General features: G+C 53.9%; 10 protein-coding genes across 10 annotated transcripts; 5 read left to right on the forward strand and 5 right to left on the reverse strand.

The window, feature by feature from the left end:
* Positions 1-360: 360 nt before the first annotated feature.
* Positions 361-2330, forward strand: CHGG_00461 (uncharacterized protein; the record flags this gene model as incomplete). Its single annotated transcript, XM_001219681.1, has 3 exons — positions 361-408; positions 496-590; positions 722-2330. 3 exons carry the CDS (start codon positions 361-363, stop codon positions 2328-2330), a joined length of 1752 nt encoding a protein of 583 aa, XP_001219682.1.
* Positions 2331-3123: 793 nt separating this feature from the next.
* CHGG_00462 (uncharacterized protein) lies at positions 3124-3957 on the reverse strand (the record flags this gene model as incomplete). Its single annotated transcript, XM_001219682.1, has 1 exon — positions 3124-3957. One exon carries the CDS (start codon positions 3955-3957, stop codon positions 3124-3126), a length of 834 nt encoding a protein of 277 aa, XP_001219683.1.
* A 778-nt stretch (positions 3958-4735) lies between these two features.
* CHGG_00463 (uncharacterized protein) lies at positions 4736-6520 on the forward strand (the record flags this gene model as incomplete). The annotated part of the gene is made up of 3 exons (XM_001219683.1): positions 4736-4845; positions 4935-6324; positions 6410-6520. 3 exons carry the CDS (start codon positions 4736-4738, stop codon positions 6518-6520), a joined length of 1611 nt encoding a protein of 536 aa, XP_001219684.1.
* A 311-nt stretch (positions 6521-6831) lies between these two features.
* CHGG_00464 (uncharacterized protein) lies at positions 6832-8355 on the reverse strand (the record flags this gene model as incomplete). The annotated part of the gene is made up of 5 exons (XM_001219684.1): positions 6832-7219; positions 7276-7301; positions 7371-7500; positions 7566-7734; positions 7791-8355. 5 exons carry the CDS (start codon positions 8353-8355, stop codon positions 6832-6834), a joined length of 1278 nt encoding a protein of 425 aa, XP_001219685.1.
* Positions 8356-9347: 992 nt separating this feature from the next.
* Positions 9348-11566, forward strand: CHGG_00465 (uncharacterized protein; the record flags this gene model as incomplete). Its single annotated transcript, XM_001219685.1, has 3 exons — positions 9348-9474; positions 9529-11038; positions 11092-11566. The coding sequence occupies 3 exons, from the start codon at positions 9348-9350 to the stop codon at positions 11564-11566; spliced, it is 2112 nt and encodes a 703-aa protein (XP_001219686.1).
* Positions 11567-12004: 438 nt separating this feature from the next.
* CHGG_00466 (histone H2B) lies at positions 12005-12572 on the reverse strand (the record flags this gene model as incomplete). Its single annotated transcript, XM_001219686.1, has 3 exons — positions 12005-12183; positions 12240-12311; positions 12410-12572. 3 exons carry the CDS (start codon positions 12570-12572, stop codon positions 12005-12007), a joined length of 414 nt encoding a protein of 137 aa, XP_001219687.1.
* Positions 12573-14469: 1897 nt separating this feature from the next.
* On the forward strand, positions 14470-15346 carry CHGG_00467 (uncharacterized protein; the record flags this gene model as incomplete). The annotated part of the gene is made up of 3 exons (XM_001219687.1): positions 14470-14514; positions 15093-15240; positions 15291-15346. The coding sequence occupies 3 exons, from the start codon at positions 14470-14472 to the stop codon at positions 15344-15346; spliced, it is 249 nt and encodes an 82-aa protein (XP_001219688.1).
* A 720-nt stretch (positions 15347-16066) lies between these two features.
* Positions 16067-16295, reverse strand: CHGG_00468 (uncharacterized protein; the record flags this gene model as incomplete). Its single annotated transcript, XM_001219688.1, has 2 exons — positions 16067-16211; positions 16273-16295. The coding sequence occupies 2 exons, from the start codon at positions 16293-16295 to the stop codon at positions 16067-16069; spliced, it is 168 nt and encodes a 55-aa protein (XP_001219689.1).
* Positions 16296-17169: 874 nt separating this feature from the next.
* On the forward strand, positions 17170-18625 carry CHGG_00469 (uncharacterized protein; the record flags this gene model as incomplete). The annotated part of the gene is made up of 4 exons (XM_001219689.1): positions 17170-17412; positions 17474-17818; positions 17873-18265; positions 18329-18625. The coding sequence occupies 4 exons, from the start codon at positions 17170-17172 to the stop codon at positions 18623-18625; spliced, it is 1278 nt and encodes a 425-aa protein (XP_001219690.1).
* A 463-nt stretch (positions 18626-19088) lies between these two features.
* Positions 19089-20671, reverse strand: CHGG_00470 (uncharacterized protein; the record flags this gene model as incomplete). Its single annotated transcript, XM_001219690.1, has 5 exons — positions 19089-19115; positions 19573-19770; positions 19850-20060; positions 20122-20210; positions 20270-20671. 5 exons carry the CDS (start codon positions 20669-20671, stop codon positions 19089-19091), a joined length of 927 nt encoding a protein of 308 aa, XP_001219691.1.
* Positions 20672-21286: the final 615 nt, after the last annotated feature.

Here is a 21286-nt window from a genome sequence, read left to right on the forward strand (position 1 = left end):
CTTGTTCGGGCACTTTGCCGTCGGTCCAACCCACTCACAACTCACCCGCACACCGCGGATGTGACAGGAACAAGTGAAGAACGTGAGCGTGGGCGGCAGGACAACGTGACATTCAGAGACCGAACCCCCTCCCCAAGTAAAATATACCCAAAGAACTATCCCCGTAGGTCCCGAACTTGGCCAAATCGGCAGCAGTGAGTCAACAACCCGGTACCTCCCCACCCACTCCAAGCATCAAACGCCCGCTCTTTCTGACAACTGTGGGGTGTTGCTGAGCAAAGCTCTCGAGAGCGCAAAGCGAGAGAAGACGAAAGGTGGAAATCCGGGTATCGAGTCGTGCTTTAAATATTTCATCTGACAATGCCCGATTTCGATCTCGGGGCGTCAATCCCCCCGCACACAGCCCATGTGAGCCAGCCCAGCCCCCGTTCTCTTGAATGGGTTGGCTCAGCTACTACGCACATGGCCAATTTGTAGCTGACAGTGGCTGCGCAGGCTGTGAGCGTCTCTCTGCCAACATGGAAGTCGAATATCGGCTATGAGGAGGGCGAGGACTGGGTTGTTGGCAAGATGTCAACTGGCTATCCTCGGTATGCCCCCGTGTATCTCATCTCTTTCCTCCCTTCCTGTCGACTGATAGCCTAGCCAGCTTTTTCATCCACAGGAGCATTCAGGCCTTTGCCGCAGACATCGCGTTAAGATTCGGAACCAAAGATTCCAGGGCCTTCCTGTTTCCGACACGACAAATCGCCGCCCGCTGTGTGCGCTTCGTAAATGAACACGCATCCCCTGCCGTCGCCTCCTCACTCGACACCATTCATCTCGTCTTAGACAAGACAAGGTCGATCCCCGAGGCTTTGGAGTCGCTCTCTCCGGTGATTTCCGCCGTTCTATGCTCCCAGAAAACCTTCCCCGTCCTTAAGCAATTCTGGCAACACACGGGCGACGGCGTCTCTAGCCGCAGAGCCGAATTTTGTCACAGTCTCTTCAAAGATGGCCTGCTTCATCCAGATGACGGGGCCACGACCCCAGCTTCCACGAGCCCGAAACCATGCCGAGGGCCCAGGCGTTACCAGCGACCGGCGTCAGTCGACACGACGAAAGCAACGCCTCAGCAGAAGCCCAACCCAGACCACAGTTCGGCGGCTGGGCCCGAGATCCAGGAAACGTCGCGATTCCTGGAGGAGCGCTTCGGCCGGAATCTTGACATCTCCTTCGTGCAACCCGCCAAATCCGCCATCAAGAGGCGGATCGCCGGTGCCCTCCGGAGCGACTGCGAGCTCACCACTGCGCCTGCCCCTGAGCACGAAATGGAGTCTAACTCGCGGGGCGTCGTCAACCTCAAGGAGGATGACATCTACCTCTTTCCCTGTGGTATGAGCGCCATCTTCAACTCACACCGCGCTTTACTTGGCACCCATGGCAGCCTAAAGAGCATCAACTTCGGTTTCTCCTATGTGGATACTTTCAAGATTCTCGAGAAGTTCGGACCCGGGGCCGTATTCTACGGAAATGGCTCTGAATCAGACCTCGATGATCTCGAAAAGCGTCTAGAGGGCGGCGAGCGGTTTCTGGCGCTGTTCTGCGAGTTTCCCGGCAACCCCTTGCTGGCATGCCCCAACTTGGTGCGCATCCGGCAGCTTGCCGATAAATACGACTTTGCGGTCGTGGTAGACGAGACCATCGGCACTTTCGCCAACGTCAACGTGCTGCCCTTCGCCGACATTGTCGCAAGCAGCCTGACCAAGATCTTCTCGGGCGACTGCAACGTCATGGGAGGCAGCGCCATCTTCAACCCCAACAGCCGGTACTACGCAGCGCTGAAAGAGTGGGCGCGGACCGGCTACGAGGACACGTATTGGCCCGAGGATGTGATGTTCATGGAACGCAACAGCCGCGACTTTGTCTCCCGCATCGACCGGATCAATGCCAATGCCGAAGCCATCTGCGATGTGCTTAGGGATAGCCCGCTAGTCAAACATACTTTCTACCCCAAGTATAACAAGTCCAAGGCTAACTACGAGGCATGCAAGTTGCCGAACGGAGGATATGGTGGCCTGCTATCGGTCGTTTTCCTTCGGCACGAGCAGGCTGTGGCATTTTACGACGCGGTTGAGACGGCGAAGGGTCCAAGTCTGGGTACCAACTTCACCCTCACCTCCCCTTACGTGCTGCTCGCACATTACCAAGAGCTCGACTGGGCTGAAGGGTTTGGGGTGGAGCGCGACCTAATCCGCATCAGCGTTGGCCTGGAGGAAACCGAACAGATTGTGAATGTGTTCAGAGCGGCGCTGATGGCGGCCGGGGAAACCGCTGCAATTAAGGAATAGCGATCGATAGCTAGCGGAAACTAAGAAGTGAATTATTCGCTGCTTGTGGTATCATGCTCGCCTGCTCCTGTCTATCGGTGCTCAAATCAAGGCAGAAAACCGCCACGCTCGGTACAACTCCGCCGTGGCCAGAAAAATTACATCACAGTACACGCAGCAGGAGGCTCCATGCCCCCGTAAATATCTCCTAGCAACTCCCTGCGCCGCTCAAACTCGTTGTATGCCTGTTTTTCTTTTGCCTCCTTCGGAAACCATCGCTCCATATATCGCACGAGGGTCTCGTCGATGTGGGCTGGAGGTGAAGGTCAGCAGATGCCAGTGCGAGTCCGGGGGAAGGAGACATACTCTCGTTTGCGCTTTGGACAACGTCGGCCCGGCAGAGCGGGCAGTAGCGTTTGTTCTGGTTCTGCATCTTGATCATGCAGCGAATACAAAATAAATGGTTACAATCGAGTCGGATAGGCAACCAGCAGAGGGAAAGGCCTAGAAACGACGGTGAGCCCCGGGTTCCAGTCACGACACATGGTGCCAGTGGCCATGTAACCTAAAATCCAGAGTGCCCTTTGGGGAATATGGTACTCACATATTGTACACGAGTAGTCAACGATCTGAGGAACTAAACTAACCACCTCGCGAGCTAGTTGGGCGCAAATGTCCTTGGAAATGGTTTCGGATATGAAGTTGGCGGAATACATCACTTTTGGGAACGTCCGCTTCACTCCTAAGGATGTCCGTTTGTCAAATTCTGGGCAGCCGGTTAGCAAAGTCGTGCGCCAGAATGTATCGTCAGAGATCACTCACTCTTGATGATCTTGGTAACAGCCGTCTGATTCAACTCCTGGAACTGTAGGTTTTGCAGTAGAGTCGCGTTCAAAGCCAGGAATTGGGCATACGCAGTAGCGCTTGACTCGATCTTGAACTTTTGCGGCAGCTGCCGTTTGTTGACCTCATCCTGGAACCAAACAAGTTGTTTCTGCGCCTTCTCGCTTTTGCGTAACCCGCCCGTGACTTCATACGTCGAGAAGAATACCTGCGCAGCCAAATAGAGCTCGAAAATCTCACGCCAGCGATAAAGATCCGACTTGGACAGGTTCAGGATCCCCTTGCGCGGCTTGGCTACTCCGGCAATCTCAGTTCCCAGAATCTTGATCTTGTCGTTCATCGATTGCCTCTCCTCATCCTGGAGCGCGTCGAGCTGCGTGACGTCGGTTTGCAGGAGGCCGAAAAACCGAGAATCCGAATTCAAAGGGATCTTAACCCACTTGTCGGTTTCATAGCCCCCGTGGTCTTGGGCTGGCTGGGATAAGCTAGTAGCATCCGTACCCTCGGCCCACAAGTGAGTCTCGCTCAAAGATCCGACCTCCGCGGTGTTTTTTAACGAGAGGTTTGGGCGCACAATAAGTTTCGGCCGTAGCAAATGAGAAACATCCGTCTCGAGTCGGTATTCGGCGTTATGGTCGGCCAGGAGCTGGTGAAGTGTATCGGGGTCGTAGCCTTTTTTGATGAGCTCCTCCCGAACCTTCCCTAGGAGCTTTTTCAGTTGGCGGTAGGGGATGGCCTTTTCCACCCAATGCTGCGGGTAGCTCTCGGCGGCCAGGGCCTCCTGAAAAGCGTGGCCGAATTTCATGGTAACAGGAGCGGGAACGTGAACGACCAAACTGGTTCAAACCCGGAAAGACGCCTGTGCATGACGGGAAGCGAGTACATGTACTACCAGCTTAGAATGGAAAAAACGCTCCGCTTGGTAGGATGGTCGAGGATGAAGCACAAACAGATTGTCCCGCGGCCGAATGTGAACCGGCGAGAAAATAGCTCAGAAGGGACGCCGGTGAGGAACTATCTCGCTTTTGTACCTAACGGTTACCGGCTGGAGTAAGTGCCTTCGACCAGGCTTCTTCACATCAGGAACGCCGCCCCATGGCTTTGTCCTGGTCTGGGCCCTTGGTTACGTAATCGAATCACTGGTCTGCCTTCATGAACCAGCCCTGCTGACAACTGTCGCGTGACCCATTACTTAGGTCGGCTCGAGGTCGGTTATCATGCAGCCTTATTCGTGTGTCCCTGGCATTCTGCCCACTTGTTGGTGGCGGCAAAAAGCCTGACGGCACAATATGCACAGGCAGGACAGGTCATGGACGGATGTGTTAAGATTCAAGCATGTAACTAACTCTAGGATACGGTAAATTACGATACCTGCTGTCCCACTTTCCCCGCCCCCACTACAATTTTCCTTCATGAACCCCACACACAGTAAGGACGGAATGCGCCACACTGCTCGCCCTGAGGTCCTACCCGGCTCGATGCAAGGGGGCATGTCCTACCGACCAGCCACAGAAAGGCAAAATAGAACACCAATATTTTTCCAAACCCTAGCGAGCTGATAGGCGCTCGAACGGCTTCGTGAGATGGGAGCCGAGCAGTCAGCCCCGCGGGGCAGCGGCAACCAAGTCGCAGTTGAGCGCAAGACGTGCTATTACGAGCTGCTCGGGGTAGGCCGGGAGGCACCAGATGAAGAGTAAGTCGCCCGCTTTATCCAGGAGCTTCCTATGGCCTCCGGCCACACACACAAAAAGCAGTTGGTTGTTAATCGTGGTTCGTGGGCAGGATCCGCCGAGCTTACAAGAAGAAAGCGCTTGAACTACATCCAGACCGCAACTTCAACGACACCGAGAACGCCACTAGACGGTTTGCCGAAGTACAAACCGCGTATGAGATACTGTCTGACGCTCAGGAACGTGCCTGGTACGATTCCCATCGAGATGCGATCCTTAGTGGCGAAGACGATGTTACCGGAACGGCACCCACAGACCCTGGGAACGGTCACACCTCAGCCAATGCCATATTCGCCCTAATGAGCCGATTCAACTCCAGCGTGCCGATGGACGACAGCTCGAGGGGTTTCTTTGGGATCCTGAACGAATTTTTCGACCAGCTAGCTGCGGAGGAGAACGCCGCCTGCGACTGGGCGGGCATCGCGTCGACGGAGTATCCGCCGTTCGGCAAGACCAATGATGACTACAATACCGTTGCAAGACGTTTTTATAATGCGTGGTCGGGCTTCTCAACCAAGAAGACGTTCAGTTGGAGAGACAAATACCGACTTCAAGAGGCCCCTGACCGTCGTGTCCGCCGGTTGATGGAGAAGGAAAACAAAAAATTCCGGGACGAGGGCGTTCGGGAGTTCAACGACGCCGTTCTATCTCTGGTCGCGTTTGTCAAAAAGCGAGATCCCCGCTATGTGCCCAACACGCAGTCTGAGGCTGAAAGGCAGCAAGTCCTACGGAATTCAGCCGCCGCCCAAGCAGCACGGTCACGGGCGGCGAACCAGGAGAAGCTCGCTGAATATGTTGTCCCAGACTGGGCGCAGTCTAGGGATGAGGGTGTAGACCAGGACGAATTCTCGATGTCAGAAGAGGAGGAAGAAGTTGAGGAGATCGAGTGTGTTGTATGCAACAAAACGTTCAAGAGCGAGAACCAGTTCGAGGCGCACGAGAAGAGCAAAAAGCACATCAAAGCAGTGCAAACTCTACGGCGACAAATGAGAAAGGAGAACGCTAATCTTGATCTAGAGGGATCAGGACCGATTTGCTCGGCGCGATCGACCACCCCAAGGGTTGAGGCAGAGGAGGCTGACGCCCTCGAAGGTGGTACGGTATCTCAGGCAGAACAGGTCGAAAGGGACGAGGGGGGCCCCCGAATACCAGGCGGTATCGAAGGGGCAGCCCAAGGCACAAATTCACGGTCGGACACAGAGGATGACGAATACGCGCCGCGGTCAGCCGTCGAGGACCGCATTCTGAATGGGAGCAGCGGGGGGGGAAGGGCGGCAGACACGAGGGACAGCACGCTTGACGTGGTGGGCTTGACAACTGGTATACTGGATTCTTTGACAGTCGACAATGAAAAGGAGGAGGGCAAGAAAATCGGCAAAGCCAAATTGAAACGGGAAAAGAAGGCTGCTCGGCAAGCCGCCGATTCTGGATCATCCAATTCTGTGAGTCTGAACCACATTCCTCCATGAGTACACAAACGAAGCCGGCCCCTGACGCCAGAACTAGCACAAATGCGCCAAATGCAAGGAAACCTTCACATCCCGGTCCAAGCTCTTCGACCACATCAAGGACCTCAACCACGCAGCCCCTGTTTCGAGTTCCAACGCTAAGGCGGACAAAAAGAAGCGGAGTCGATAACGGCGCAATAACGCTGCGCCTAGCATGATGCCTGCTGCTGAAGGCTCGGTTGACAACCACATACGTCGCTAACAGGCATGACAAGGCGCCACAAGCTACCTGACACCCCGGTACCAAGCAGGGAGCGTGTTGCCGTGCTGAAACTGATGGGCACCTTTTCTGTCGGCTCCCGAGTAACCCGCCATCTAGCCCACGCCCTCCAAGGCCAGCAAACAACCTGACCCCGACGAGCACTGTTAACCAAACAACGAAGCAACACATCCATCTCGTGCCAGATAACCGGTACATCCGGTATACCCATTCTAGCAGCCTTATTGTTCAAGTACTGTGTCCACGTCGTCATCATCACTCAGGGTTTCCACTTCGTCAATCGCTTCAGCCCGTGCTCCGCCCATACCCCGCGCCGGGTCATGGCGCGATACGTTGATGATGGATTTGCCCTGTACGTGCTTCACTGCACTTTTCCACATATCCCAGTCATCCTCATCCTGAATCAGGAAGCCAATCAGCATGCTAGGGTCCATATCCTCGACGTGGAGATAACGTAGCCGCCGCGTGTGGCAGGAATCTAGCTCTTCCAATGTATAGTTGAGAGGATTTTCGCGATACTGGAGGGCTGGCCTCGGGTGGTGTGGATCGAGGTAGAATAACCACTGTCGCTGAACACCAACGAAATAATGTGACGACGAAGGTCGTCCCCTAAAAGAAATCAGCAAACAGACAATGGTTTCAGAGGTGCAGGGAGTATTGCTCACCCTGCAATGCCGATAGACTGTTCCATCTGTAACGTAGAAATCAAAGCCTCTTCATACACAGGGTTGATTTTGTCAATTCCCAGTCTCGTGCATACCAATATCAACGTTGGATGGAACGTCTCGCCATCAGGCCTGGCAGTGGCTAGGAAACTGTCTTCGTAGACATCAGGGAGATCCCCTGTAGAGTATATCCGCAACGAGCTCTCGTGTTGGTCTGCCAGAGCCCTACATGCCGTTAGCGGGGCCTTGCTATCGGCGTTCCACAGTGCATCTGACACGGTGTAACCTACTGGATGCAGCGCGCTGTTGCCGACGGTCCAAACCACTCCCCAGGGTGTTTCCCACACGCAATCGCTCCGTGTTTTACGAAGTTTTGTAAGGAGTAGGGCGCGCGAGCGTCGTCAGCGAACAGCGCGACGATATTACGCTCGGCACCGGGGTCTGTGGTTCGCCTCCAATCTAGCAACCGCCGCATTAGCGACAGAGCTTCGGCGCATGCGGATGTGGTAGCTCACCTCGTCCCAATTGTGAAATCAACAGTGCATTGGCCAACAAGCTCTGGCCCGACCTAATCATACAACCCCAACCTGTATCGGATGAAAACCCGGTTTGGTCCCCGAATGAGGTCTTGAGGCGCATTGTGAAGGACAACGCCGAAGCCGCCTTGGGATCGGTGGACCTCGGAATCGGCTCGAAACCAGTTCGGTAAGTCATCCATATCCGAGATCCAAAGTCATCCAAGAAGGCGGGAGGCCAACCACTGTCTTGGTTCCGATTATCATACGCGAGCGAGGAATCGAAGCTGCTTGCGAGTGAATCTGGTGGGGTATCGATAGCTTGCCGATTAGTCGTACCCGGGGTGGCAATCGGAGCTGGTGCGGCATCGATGGCGCCGTCAACTGGTGAGGTAGCGGTGGTAACTGGGGATGGTGTTTCAGGTGCGAGTTTATATGAACGGCCGAGGCACCAGACGGGTTCGTTGGAATCCCGGTCGTTAATCGGCTCCGGGTCCCAGATCTTCTGCAGTATACGGCGACTTACGCGGCTGGCTTCAGCGCCAACTGCCAGCGCGACTTCCATTGCATTCACTAGCTTTGGAGACGTGCTCGCGGCGACGGTCTGCCAGCGGTTGTTTCCTTGCCGTTGTGAAGTCATCAAAGACAGAGTTTCCCAATTTCAGTAAACCGGTCGTAGTAAAGTGAAAAACAAAGGGCGGTAGAGGATGAGAATATCCCAGGCTGTTGTGTCATGCGGCTGTTGGAACAGCGGAGCGGTCACCTCAGTCAACAAACAAGGGAAGGAGGTTGATGCTCAAACGGATATGCTTTCGACGGTACTATTGACCGTATTGCAATGAGAAATACTCTCGGGTTGTGTATGTGGGAGTTTTGTGCGCGGATATGGAGGAACTCGAGTGCGAAGATTACAGATGTGAAGAATTATCGATGGAGCGTGTGTTGAGAAGAAGGTTGAGAAGATGTAAACAGGACGGGATGGCCTGGAAGCTGCGCGGCAGGGCATGTCATCTGTTCCCGGCCCCACCTCTCTCCATTGACCCAAGGCTGACCTCCCCCACTCCCGTCGATCACCCGGCCCGCACCTATCTTGGTTAGGCGGTTTTCGCCGAAGAACAGACCAAGCACGGTGTTCGTAGCCTTGAGAAACCGATATATTATTGCAGGAAACAAACGCGGTTGTTTTCTCCTCAATAATATTTCTTCTATACTCCCGTCCCATTGGGACATCACTTCCAGTCTCCCCTGAGGGTCAATTCTGTGTCAGCTGCAGCTTGTAACCCTAACCCTGTTTTTGTTTTGTGACTCCTTCGGCCAAGGTCGCTGGTCAAACTTCCGAGTTTTGGCCACCGACCACTGCCTCGCCGGATCCGTCTTAGGAAAACCAAGAACGCGCGCACGTTCGCGACTGCGGTCCTTCTCCCTGCGGATCTATGTTAACGGCCTAGTTCTTCTATTTGCAAAGACAAGAAATCATCGGTCTTTACAACTCGACTATATTTCGGCCAACGATTCTGAATCCACGTCTCCCCGTTTTGTTTGCAAGCCATCGCAGCCATGCCGCCCAGAAGGGGCAAATGGCCTTCTCCAGGACCCAAGTCTTCACGTGGTCGGCCTGCAGCACACCGAGGCAAACTGCGAGACTTCTTGCCCGCAACTGCCAACACAGGCTTTCAGTCAAACGGTAGATTAAGATCCCGTCACTGTGAATCAACCTTGGATTACTAACTCCAAATAGGATTCTCTATGAAAGATGAGGCGAAGCATACGGCATCCCATCAATTCTCATCACTTTGGGGCTCGGGAGATGCTCAGCTTCGGCAGAAGCCCGTCACGTTTGTGAGCGCCGGGGTCGTGGAACCTCTCAAGGAAGCACGGCCATCCGACGATGCGCCAGCAGCCCTCACACCCGAGGGTTCTTTTCGGGATCCCACGGAGGGAACCAGCGGCACCGTCGAGGTGGAAAATGCAGACACTCAGACAGGGGCCATTCATGTTGAAACCTCGACCGAAAGCACCCTCGAAACCATGAGACAAGAAACCACTATGGCCGAGCCGCTTACGCAAAAACAGTCAATTGATAATCTAGGCAAACAGTTAAAGACACCAGTAAACGAAACTGCGGGTTTGTTTTTCTTTGATCTCGCAGAGGACGAACCCATGATGGACCACACCGTTCCGCCTCCGAAAATCCCAAGTCCGAGATCCTCATTCTCTGGATCGGATTCGAGCGAAGAGGTTATTCTCTTTAAGGGTCGGACTGCGAACGGCCATGCAACTGCTCAGAAAAACAAAGTCATCAGTCCCAGCTCTATGACTGCACTCTCCACGGAGTTGACGCAGCACAAATCCGAGACAATTGTGGGTGCAAGAAGTCCAATTCCTCGAGCTGTTGCGCATCCAACCCGCTCTTCCCGTGGGCGACCACGGCCTCGGAAGAAGCGCTCGCGGATTCCAAAGGCCCTGGACAATGGGGACGAGGACGAGGACGCAATATTGGCCGATTACATTGACAATATGGCGGCAGACTCGGACAACGACTACATCGAAAGTCAATTCCAGTTTGCCGCCGGCCGTCGAGACCTCGGTGGCGACGATGATGCAGTCAATTTCGGTTTCAGCAACGACAAATCACCTATGGACGACGATGTACTGAACGAGGAGGGAGAAGAGTGTCGAGGCTCCGACTTAAGCGATGCCGATGTTGACGACCTTGTGAATTGGGATGACGGTCAGAAAGACTCGGAGGCAGATATGGACGATGAGACACTTGCCCGACTTCTCGCTAAACAGGAAGAACTTGGGCTGGGAGGCGACGATCTCTTGCTTTACTCCGGCTCGTTTGTCAATAACGATAATAAAACGGCATCGAGAAAGCGCCCCGTCAGAGCAGGCACGAGCCGTGGTGTGCGTGAACCCGCCAGCGCTACCCAGGTTGCGGATGCGCTCGATAATTTGGATCTTGCCGACTGGGGCCAGCTCACCGGGCAGACGCGCAAACGACGTAGCAAGCAACCCCCTCACTTTGCAGTGTCTGACTCGGAGATTGAGGCAACCTTGAATACTGCCTGGTTGCGAGACCGGGAGCGAAAAAAGAGCCGCAAGTTGGAACGCGAGGCTCTCCGCGCCAAGGGGTTGTTGGGCAAAAATGTCGACCCCGATGACCTGCGAGTCAAGTATATGTCAGGCATGAAGCTGGACGATATGAAACTTGAGCTGACTTCCTTTCTCCTCGGCTCCGCTGAGCGGTGAGTGTTTCCTGGGTTATTACTGTCTCTGCATCGAACTAACCACATCTCAGTCTCGACTTTCCCCCCCTTGATAAGCATGCGCGGAAGATTCTCCACGAGCTCGCAAATAAGTTCAAGGTCAAGTCACAGTCCATTGGCAAAGGCGACCAACGCCGTCCTGTACTTTATCGGACGAACCGAACCGTCCGGTACACGTCGACTCGAGCTGAAGATGCGACTAGTCATGTTAACCAAGCGGCATCGCACATCCATCGTAAATACTTCCACCGTGTCGACCTCAAGGGTCCCAGGACCGAATTCCCAAGAAACACGGGTGGAGACCGGTCCGGACACAAGGCACTCGCACTCCAGGAGGGAGAAATTGTGGGGGGCTCGGTCCCAGAGCTTGGCCAGGAAAACAAGGGGCGTAACATGTTAGAAAAGATGGGCTGGAGCAAGGGCATGTCGCTGGGCGCGCTGGACAACCAGGGTATACTTGAACCTGTGGCACAAGTCATGAAGCGTTCCAAGGCGGGTCTCGGATAACATGGTTCCCAACCGAACATTACTGTAGACAGCTGTAGCTCATCTAGATAACCTGACATATTTTCCCGCCAAACGATGCTGGAAATCCACCCGGTCCACGCCAGTCATTTCGGCAAGATCCACGACATAGCCAATGCACGGCGTCATGGCTCAGGCTGCGGATAATGCGGTCGCCCACAACGGATTGTGCACTGGATGGTTTGGTCATATGCACGAGTTCATTTCGCCTGAAACCCTGATATCAAGGCATGTATTGTACAACCGCAAACCCCATAACCATGAAAACATTGCCCCCAAAAAGCAGACCATCCGTAACGCGTTGCATTAAGAGACTCCAAGGGGCGTGTGTGCCTTGGCCAGCCTCGTCATGACTCCCAAATGCCAAGCAATCCCTGTGCCCTAAGAGAAAAACGAGAAAACAAAACCCGACCCCGCCGTCTATTTCGTGCTGGACGAGTACTTGGTGACGGCCTTGGTGCCTTCCGACACGGCGTGCTTGGCCAGTTCGCCAGGGAGGATGAGACGGACGGATGTCTGGATCTCGCGCGAGGAGATGGTGGACTTCTTGTTGTAGGCAGCGAGCTTGGAAGCCTCAGTAGCGACACGCTCGAAAATGTCTAATGAACGCATCAGAAAACAGCTCGCGCATGTGACCGAATAGACAAATACTCACCGTTGACGAATGAGTTCAAGATAGACATGGCACGGTTGGAGATACCAGTGTCGGGGTGGACCTGCTTCAGGACTGCAAGGCTGTCAGTGACCGGTCGCGATTGAGTGGAGCGCGCCTGAGTGGATTCGGAATTGCTTCCACCCAGGCAATCGCGTCAGCGCAAAACTCACCCTTGTAGATGTAAGAAGAGTAAGTCTCCTTGCGGGCCTTGGTCCGCTTCTTCTTGTCGCCCGAAGGCGCAGTCTTCTTGCCGGCATCCTTCTTCTCGGGGGCCTTGGAAGCGGTAGCCGGGGCCTTGGAGGCGGGCTTCTTGTCAGCGGCCTTGGGTGCCATTTTGGATGTCTGGGAATTGAATGACGATGAAAAGTATGCGATGCGACTAGAAGTCTTTGATGAATCTGACGATCGTGCTGGCGTGGATGTTGCGAAAGAAAGTTGGTGGATGCGGGAAGAATTGCAGTTGGCGAGGGGGAGTGGGCTTTTTGTAGCTGGACGCGCCTGGCAGGAGTGGCTCTGCTGATTTGGGGGTGACCGCGCGAGAAGTGGGGACCTTCTTGCCGGCGACGTGATTTGGCGAAAAATACACTCCCAGGAACGGCACAAAGAATGAGATGACGCGATGGCCCAAGCGCCACAACACGTCCCAATTTGGCTGCGCTTGTCTCGTAACTACACTAAGTCGGCACCTTCGTAATTGTTTTCGAAAATGCCCGCTCAACTTCCTCAAAATGGCGGTTACCTTTCGAGAATCAGCATGCTCAAACGCGTCCTCGCGTTCCTTTCTCGTCACGCCTCACCACGCCTCTCATCATACACAACAGATGACCCTGACGCTTCAGCCGTTCCCGTATCTCAAACGCGTTGAGCTGAGAGAGGGGGCAGGCTTCCAGGCATAGCGTTCATTCATCTTTAGCGTTGAAGGCTTGTATTGAAATTACCGAGGCCATGGTGTGCCCCGTTGTCCCATAACGCAGAGTTGGTACCACAGATCTTTCCTGTCCCTGGCTTTTGGGCGCGGGAATCTCATCCAAACCTCTGAGGTCTGGTGATATCATTGTCCTCCAGCAACACCACAATGTGGGGTCGAGTCTCGTATTCTAGCCTCGCCAGGTTGTACCGTGTACATACATAGATAAGAATAAACTTTAAATGTCTCTGTTATTCCTGCCTGTATGTTTGCCTTACCTGTCTGTTGGTAAGGTCGTGGCAGGGGAGGCAGGGGAGGGTAAGGGTTTCTGAAGAATCGCAGGGGGTGTCTCCCGCCAGTCAAACTCGGCGCCGAAAGGGTCTCAACACCATCAGCCTTATGATCCCCATGGCGAATCCCCCAGCCTGATTGGCCACCAGGGACTCAAACATGTCTATATCCGCTCCCAAGATCTGGGGAACAGCCACCAAGCACGGTGACGCGTGACAGATGTGGGCAAATAAGCACTGGCATCGGGAAGAGCCGCATGGAAGGGTACCCGATGCGCTTGACGCCCCGCCTTATACTGGTCCCTGAGGACGGAGACCCCAGCCCTGCCTTCCAGAATGGGGTTCATCCCATCTATGAAGCTACATCGAAACCGTGGTTCCAGTACAGACGCCAAGGAGACGTACAAGTACCGAAACTATAACCCAAAGACCCAGAGGAGTTCATGCTTCCCAAACCACACGCAAAGTTACTGGAGCTAAAACTGCTGGCCCTGGCTGCTTAAATCGACCCCCAAATCTCAATGAAACCCTCAAAGATACCGCGAGGACTAAGCCCAATGAAAGGCTGTGGAAGGCTTCCCTCGACACAATTATGCCGAGAGGCGCTGGGAGTGACAAACTGGCGGCAGCCCAGATGTTGACTAGCAACTGTCATGGAGCAAGGATGTGTTCATGGACGGGATTTCTGGCAGCCGAAAGGTTTTCGAGAGGTACCCAGGAGCCAAGTCAGGTTGGGCCACATACGACAAGCTGAGCCAACTCGATCAGAATCCCTCGGTCAGCGAGCGGTCATTGTTGGCCAGAGATGGGCGAAAAGGGATGTTGTGGTGGTGTTGGAATCAGATCGACCATCTGTGTTGTGCATGGCCTAGGCGCGAGACCAGGGAGGGAAATAAACCCGTTTTTTGAAAGAAGGCTGGTAGCATTATTTTCTCGCCCATGAGCCACTCTTTTCGCGTTGGGCGAGGCGGACGCTTTGATTTAAAAGGGTGTCTGGTGGAGCACGCCAGACCCAGCCCGCAGCCGGCCAATCATGCGGGCCCCGCATAACCTGCTCCAATTTTTTTCCATACCGCGAGTAATCGCACCCCGACGCACACAGCCAGTTTGGGACTAGCTCCAACAGCTGCGATCAACAACCTGAGAAAGGCGCGAGTGATCCGTGATCTCGCACCCTGACGCGAAAACTACTTAACTCGCACATCCCCCACCGCAGCTCAACTTCTTCCAACTCCCAATCCACAAACTTCAGCCCTCTCATCAATTACTGCATCTACGCATCGAGACGTTTCTCGCTATCAGCAGATCCAACTTCCACTTTTTTTACACCCCAAAACATCCATCAACATGACTGGCGGCGGCAAATCCGGTGGCAAGGCGAGCGGTTCCAAGAACGCGCAATCGTAAGTGCCCTTCGCATCTGCCCGCGTCTTATCGTGGTTTGGGTCTTTGGAATCCAAACCTGAAGGCTCAACGCGTCAAACCAACAATTTGTGCTAATATTTTGATAGCCGTTCCTCGAAGGCTGGTCTCGCGTTCCCCGTCGGCCGTGTCCACCGTCTCCTCCGCAAGGGAAACTACGCTCAGCGTGTCGGTGCCGGTGCCCCCGTCTACCTGGCCGCTGTCCTCGAGTATCTGGCTGCCGAAATCTTGGAGCTGGCAGGCAACGCCGCTCGCGACAACAAGAAGACCCGTATCATTCCCCGTCACTTGCAACTCGCCATCAGGAACGATGAAGAGTTGAACAAGCTACTCGGACACGTCACCATCGCCCAAGGTGGTGTCCTGCCCAACATTCACCAGAGTATGTCACTCCCTCTTACCTCGCCCGACTGGTTTTTAACACTATTTCAGACCTTCTGCCCAAGAAGACCGGCAAGACTGGCAAGACTTTGTCTCAGGAGCTTTAAATTTTTGTGGCTGTGTTTGCTTTTTTCTTTCTGGTCGGCACGCTGGGTTCATGATATTGGGGTCACGGTCTCGGGTCATCGGTTGTTTTGTTTTTTTTTTTCCCGCGTGTTTGGGCTGTACATTAATCCATGATGGGCATGGTCATGGTTATGAATGAGAATATCCTCTGAACATCCAATGCTGGTTCCAATGCAAGAGTTTTTCGCTATTATTCCGAAGCCACGTCGACGCTCTGAGTTGCGTATCGGGGAAATTCCATGCTTCAATTCAACACAAGCAGGATAGGAAAGCACGGATGAGGTCGTCAAAATCCTCGTCCAAGCACTCGTGGACCAGAAAATGCTTGAATACGCCTAATGTGTTGGAAATCCTATATACAGGCCATCTCCACCTTGAAAGGGTCTCGTTAAAACTTGAGCGGCGGCGGGGCTTTGAAGCATGTCAGACAGTAACGCAGATGATTGGAATGGGGTATAACTCACGATCGAGGTGAGGCGCCGGAAGGTTCCTTTCGTACTTGGATCCTACGCGTTTTTATTAGCTCTGAATAATGTTGGCCCGAAACACAGTCATGGAAATGCGCACCTCCGGGAGCAGTCGGATGGACGTAGGGGTCCGGATGTTTCCACTTCTCCAGCAGCTTCTCCGTCTCCTTTAGTAGTACCTACGCGTTGCCTACGTCAGCCTCCTCTGACTTGGTATTTCTCTTCTCGATGAAATCAGTTGCGTACCCGTTGCAATCTCGGATCGCTAACGTCCCGGTTCTTCTCGAACAGCGAGCGAATGTAGAGAGCCTGGCCACGCCAGAGATGACGTTGTACCGACCAGTCGAGGGCGAGCTTCAAAGAGCGGCGGTAGAGCGACCTAAGTCAGGAGTCAGCAGTGTCCAGCGCTCGAGTTCCTTCTCCATGGGTATGTCGCTCACAGTGCAGCCTGCCTTGATGACATGGTGGGCGGCGTGTTTTCTCCTGTATTGTCCCGCAACCGGCCCTCTTGCAACAAACGAAGGCCCTTCAATAGCCGTGTCGGGTATCAATTGCCACTCCCAAATCAATCCGTGCTGTTCCTGGTCAAAGTGCGGGGACAATACCGGCGATAGCTACCTGGGCTCGTGTCGCGACTTTTCAAGCCCTCGGCGTCGAGCTTAATTGGCGAAGTGGATTGAAAGGAGCTCCCAAAGCGCTTGCTGCCTGAGGACTCAGACCATGCCAAGCCATGCTTGCCCGAACCTGCCTGCAATTGGGGAGCCGGAGCGGATCAAGCATTTTCCATCACGCCGCTCGGGCCTGAAGCCTGAGGCAGCAACTGGGCGCCTTCTCCCTAGGGTCGCTGGGCCGAGTGCGCTCCCGCACCGGCGTTCCGTTCCAGACTGCCGAGCCAGATGCCCTTCCTTGCCTTGGCAGGCCCGGCAAAGGTGCCTGGATCCCTGTGTCCAAGCGGCTGCAGACTGAGGTCACCAGACCAGTGCTGCGATGGCGCCGGCAGCGCCGCTCCCAGCTCCTTGTAACCCTGACACGATTTGAGGCTGGGATCGAATTCCACCAACAAGCTATTTTTTATCCCCTTGGTTCTGTAAACGGCGCATTAAAACACATTATTACCTCTTGTTCCTCTGTTTTTCTTTTGTATTGACGAGATCAATTGTGCTTTGCCTGTTCCTGCTTCCTATCGCCCCATCGTGTTTTTTGGGCGCTTTGCTGGACACAAGCTATCGACGCTACTGGCAGATCCTGAGCCGAAGCCGACCCGTTCCGCCGCAACCTCGAATTCCCGCAACCACTGCGCACAACATTGTTACCTTAGCTATTCAAACACCGCCATCATGCTGTACCGAGGACTCCGGCTTGCGGCCCGTACCGCCCCCAGACTCGCGCTCTCCAACACGAGCTCAGCACTACGCCAACTTCCCGTGCAGTTCCAACATGTGCGGACCTATGCCGACAAGATCGTCAAGGTGCCGACAATGGCCGAGTCGATCAGCGAAGGCACTTTAAAACAGTGGAACAAATCTATTGGCGACTTCGTCGAGCAAGATGAGGAGATTGCGACAATCGAGACCGACAAGGTATGTACGGCTGTGTTCTCTCCAGCAGGTATCCTGAGACTCACATTCCGTGTGATGCTAGATCGATGTTGCTGTCAACGCCCCAGAAGCTGGTGTCATCAAGGAGTACTTTGCAAATGAGGAGGATACCGTCACCGTCGGCCAGGATCTGGCACGCATCGAGCTCGGCGGGGCGCCGTCAGGTGATAAACCAACCGCGACGGAGTCAAAGGAGTCACCCAAAGAGGCCACACCCGAGGCTCAGCCGGAACAAGATAAGGCCCCGGAACCCAAAGCGCAGGAGACGAAGCCAACTGCGCCACCCGTTTCCCCGAAGGAAGAATCTACCACGACGAAACAGCCGAGCAAACCCGCAAAGGCAGCCACCGAGGGCCCCGCCACGCTGGGCAGCCGGGATGAAAGGAGGGTAGGTTGCAAACGCGTTCGCACGTCATAGGCAGCGAGCTGACAGGCTTTGTAGGTCAAGATGAACCGGATGCGCCTCCGCATCGCGGAGCGCCTCAAGCAGTCCCAGAACACAGCGGCGTCGCTGACTACCTTCAACGAAGTCGACATGTCGGCGCTAATGGAGTTCCGCAGCAAGTACAAGGATGAAGTCCTGAAGAAAACGGGCGTGAAGCTGGGTTTCATGAGCGCTTTCTCCCGTGCTTGCGTGCTCGCCATGCGCGATATCCCGGTCGTCAACGCGTCGATTGAGGGTCCCAACGGTGGCGACACCATTGTCTACAGGGACTACGTTGACATCAGCGTTGCCGTCGCAACCGAGAAGGGTCTTGTCACGCCAGTTGTGCGTAATGTCGAGTCTCTAGACCTGATTGACATCGAGAAGTCCATCGCCGACATGGGCAAAAAGGTATGTCACCACATCTCCCCCGCCCCCCCTCGTGCGATACGCCCTCTAATCATGGGGCAACAGGCTCGTGACGGCAAGCTCACGATTGAGGACATGGCTGGCGGCACTTTTACCATCAGCAACGGGGGTGTATTCGGCTCTCTGCTAGGAACCCCCATTATCAACCTTCCCCAAAGCGCCGTCCTCGGTCTTCACGCCATCAAAGACCGCGCTGTCGCTATCAATGGCAAGGCGGAAGTGCGGCCCATGATGTACATTGCACTCACGTATGACCACCGCCTGCTAGATGGCAGAGAGGCCACCCAGTTCCTGGTCAAAATCAAGGAGTACATTGAAGACCCCCGCAAGATGCTTCTTTAAGCATCGGCAAAGGTCGAGGCGGCATATTCAGGGGTAAGAAGATTGACCGCCATGGCGGAGAAGAGTGATGACACTGTATAATACAAAATTACTGAGGGTTCCTCCCCTGGTACACTGCATCTTTTGGGAGGCGTTTTCCGTTTAGAGATGAGCATGTTTGTTTGTCCTTCGTGGCACGCATTGGTGATGTGCGTGGTACATGTGCTACTGCAAGCCTCGCGTTTCTCCGCCTATTGGAGGCCTAGTGTAGTGCGAATCCATTTATTACCATAACCTGGATCAATTTAACCCTACATTTTGTCCTCGCTTGCCACCAACGGCTTCACCAGTAGAAAATAGGGCCCATGCTATTCTATCTTGCCGCTATCGGGTTTGTCGAGTCTAGTCCTAAACCTACCTCTACGCCTGGTTGTCGTATGACATAACGCATCGCTAAGTGGTAGGCACACGTCTAACACGGTTATTAGCTAGCGTAGGAGGCGAAATTTGCCTATTCACGAAAGTTTGTATACCTACTTCGAAATCACCATTTCAATCACTTGCGGGTTATGAAACCCGGGGGGGGGCGCCAATCCGCCGAGGTATGTACATGGGATGGGTCACAGGTGCAGTCGTCGTCCCCAGGCCATCATCTAGTGAGACATCGCTCCGGCCTAGAGGCATCAGGTTCCTAACACAACTCGGATGAATTCAATATTGAATAGAAGGGCACAAGGCTACAGCGCCAGTTCTAGGTAGTCTATTTGTTGGCTCTAAACTTCAGAAGTATAGCGGTGCAGATTATGACATCATGAACACAATTTTAATCAAAATAAAAACAAATATACCGTATATTTCAATCAAATTGTATCGTCATCCCTCTTGTCAACTCCGATGAGAACCAGTGTGGAAGTAGAATAAACGTGGCAACACCGAGCAGCTTACCTAGGTACCTATTTCATCCATACCCAGATCCACCCCAAGAAAATAAACACGTTCTCTCGTGTAAAGCCAGCATCTGGGAATTCGAGCCTGCCCTTGCGCTTTGGACTGGTTGCCTGCACAGTGTTACTTAGGTCTCCGGACTTGTCAGTCCACCAGTCTGACAACCTCAGGCCGTGTTTCCGGAGATTGTATCCCAAAATTAGAACTAGAAATGTCGGTAACTGCAGAGGTGATACTTGTTTAGTCTGGGTGGGGTACCGTATGCTGAGGACATAGGGGTAGGTGAGGCCTGGGACTTACACTGATGTATGCCGATACAAATTTCCGAACGTTGAACGGGTCGAGGAAGGCGCTTACGCCATTGAATAAGATCAGGATGATGCAGGCCGCCATGCCATAGCAGCCTTTCAGCCACTGCCCATGGGACTTATATGGATAAAGAGGGTGGTCGCGGTCATAACTGGCGGCTTGCGACTCGGACGTGTTTCCGTACAGCTTGGCGTCCTCGAGTCTTTTAAACAATTGATCAGATATCCCGCTTTGCTATAGACGTCATGCGAAGAGTATCTTACGTCCGGAAGAAGTATAGGTAGGTCGCACATATGGTGGCATAAACAACGAGGCATGACACCGTGGAGTTATTCGCCAGCTCATCAAGACGCTGTTCCCATGAGTTAGCCATGATTTACCCCGTAAAATGCAATAAACAATATCACTTACTGCGCCAAGGGCGCCGGAACGTCCCATGTAAGCTACCATCATCAAGGCGCCAGTAACCAGGACAGCCCTGACAGGTACTCCAGACCTACATGCCCGCAGACGCCTTGTGATGAATTCCGGCCCGGTTTGTCCGCGTAGCGCGAGTGTGTGCAAAACCCTGGTGGCGATATACATTGAGTTGATGGCGCAGGTAAAGGCCGAGAAACAAAAGACAGCGTTGAAAAGGTGAGCAGCTTTTGGCATACCCGCCTCGACGACTGCAATAATAAAAACGGAGCGGGCGCTCACAGACGATGCTTTGCCGTTGATAAACGGATGGTCCATCGGTACAACAAATGAAGCTGTCAGCATCGCGAGGGAATAGAGCGTTATGACGCGCAGGTTAACCTTTCGAGCCGCCATTTTCATACTTTCCACATCGGCTAGAGCCCGGCTTTCTGCGGCGGTGGCTGCAACAATGTCCATTCCAATATAGGAGAACAAAACGTTCGTGAATGTTGTCCTGTAAATCGATAAGGGGACGCTGGTAAGCAGGGACGGATAAACGGAGACACGCGACCGGACTCACCAAACACCAAGCAGGGTCCCAAGGGAGCCCGTGATAATATGGGTGGTCTTCAAGTCTCCGTCTTTGGCGGCATAGGCCGGGTTGAAGAATGAATATGGGTCGTTCCAATCTTAGCAGCAATTAGTGATCGCACGCACATATCGACATCGGCGGTCACATACAACGTGTGCCTGGTGGCTCGGTGTAATACGCATCTTCCCGGGCTGCTCAGGGGTTCCATTAGCGCACCGCTCTGGTACACAAGAAACAGTGGTACTGACGTTGAACAATCGACAAGAAGAACATCAACTGATGTCCCCAGTTATGTTAGAATATACTCGTGATGATTCCCACGTCTGGCAGTGCCTGTGAGGGGCAATTAAATGGCAACAATGAGCATGGTGATGAACATAAGTTTGCTTCTCTACGAAATATACTCGAGCTCTCCAAACACCTCCAAGAGGTCATGG

Source organism: Chaetomium globosum, genomic scaffold (genome assembly GCF_000143365.1).
Source record: "Chaetomium globosum CBS 148.51 scaffold_1 genomic scaffold, whole genome shotgun sequence".
Lineage (NCBI taxonomy): Eukaryota > Fungi > Ascomycota > Sordariomycetes > Sordariales > Chaetomiaceae > Chaetomium > Chaetomium globosum.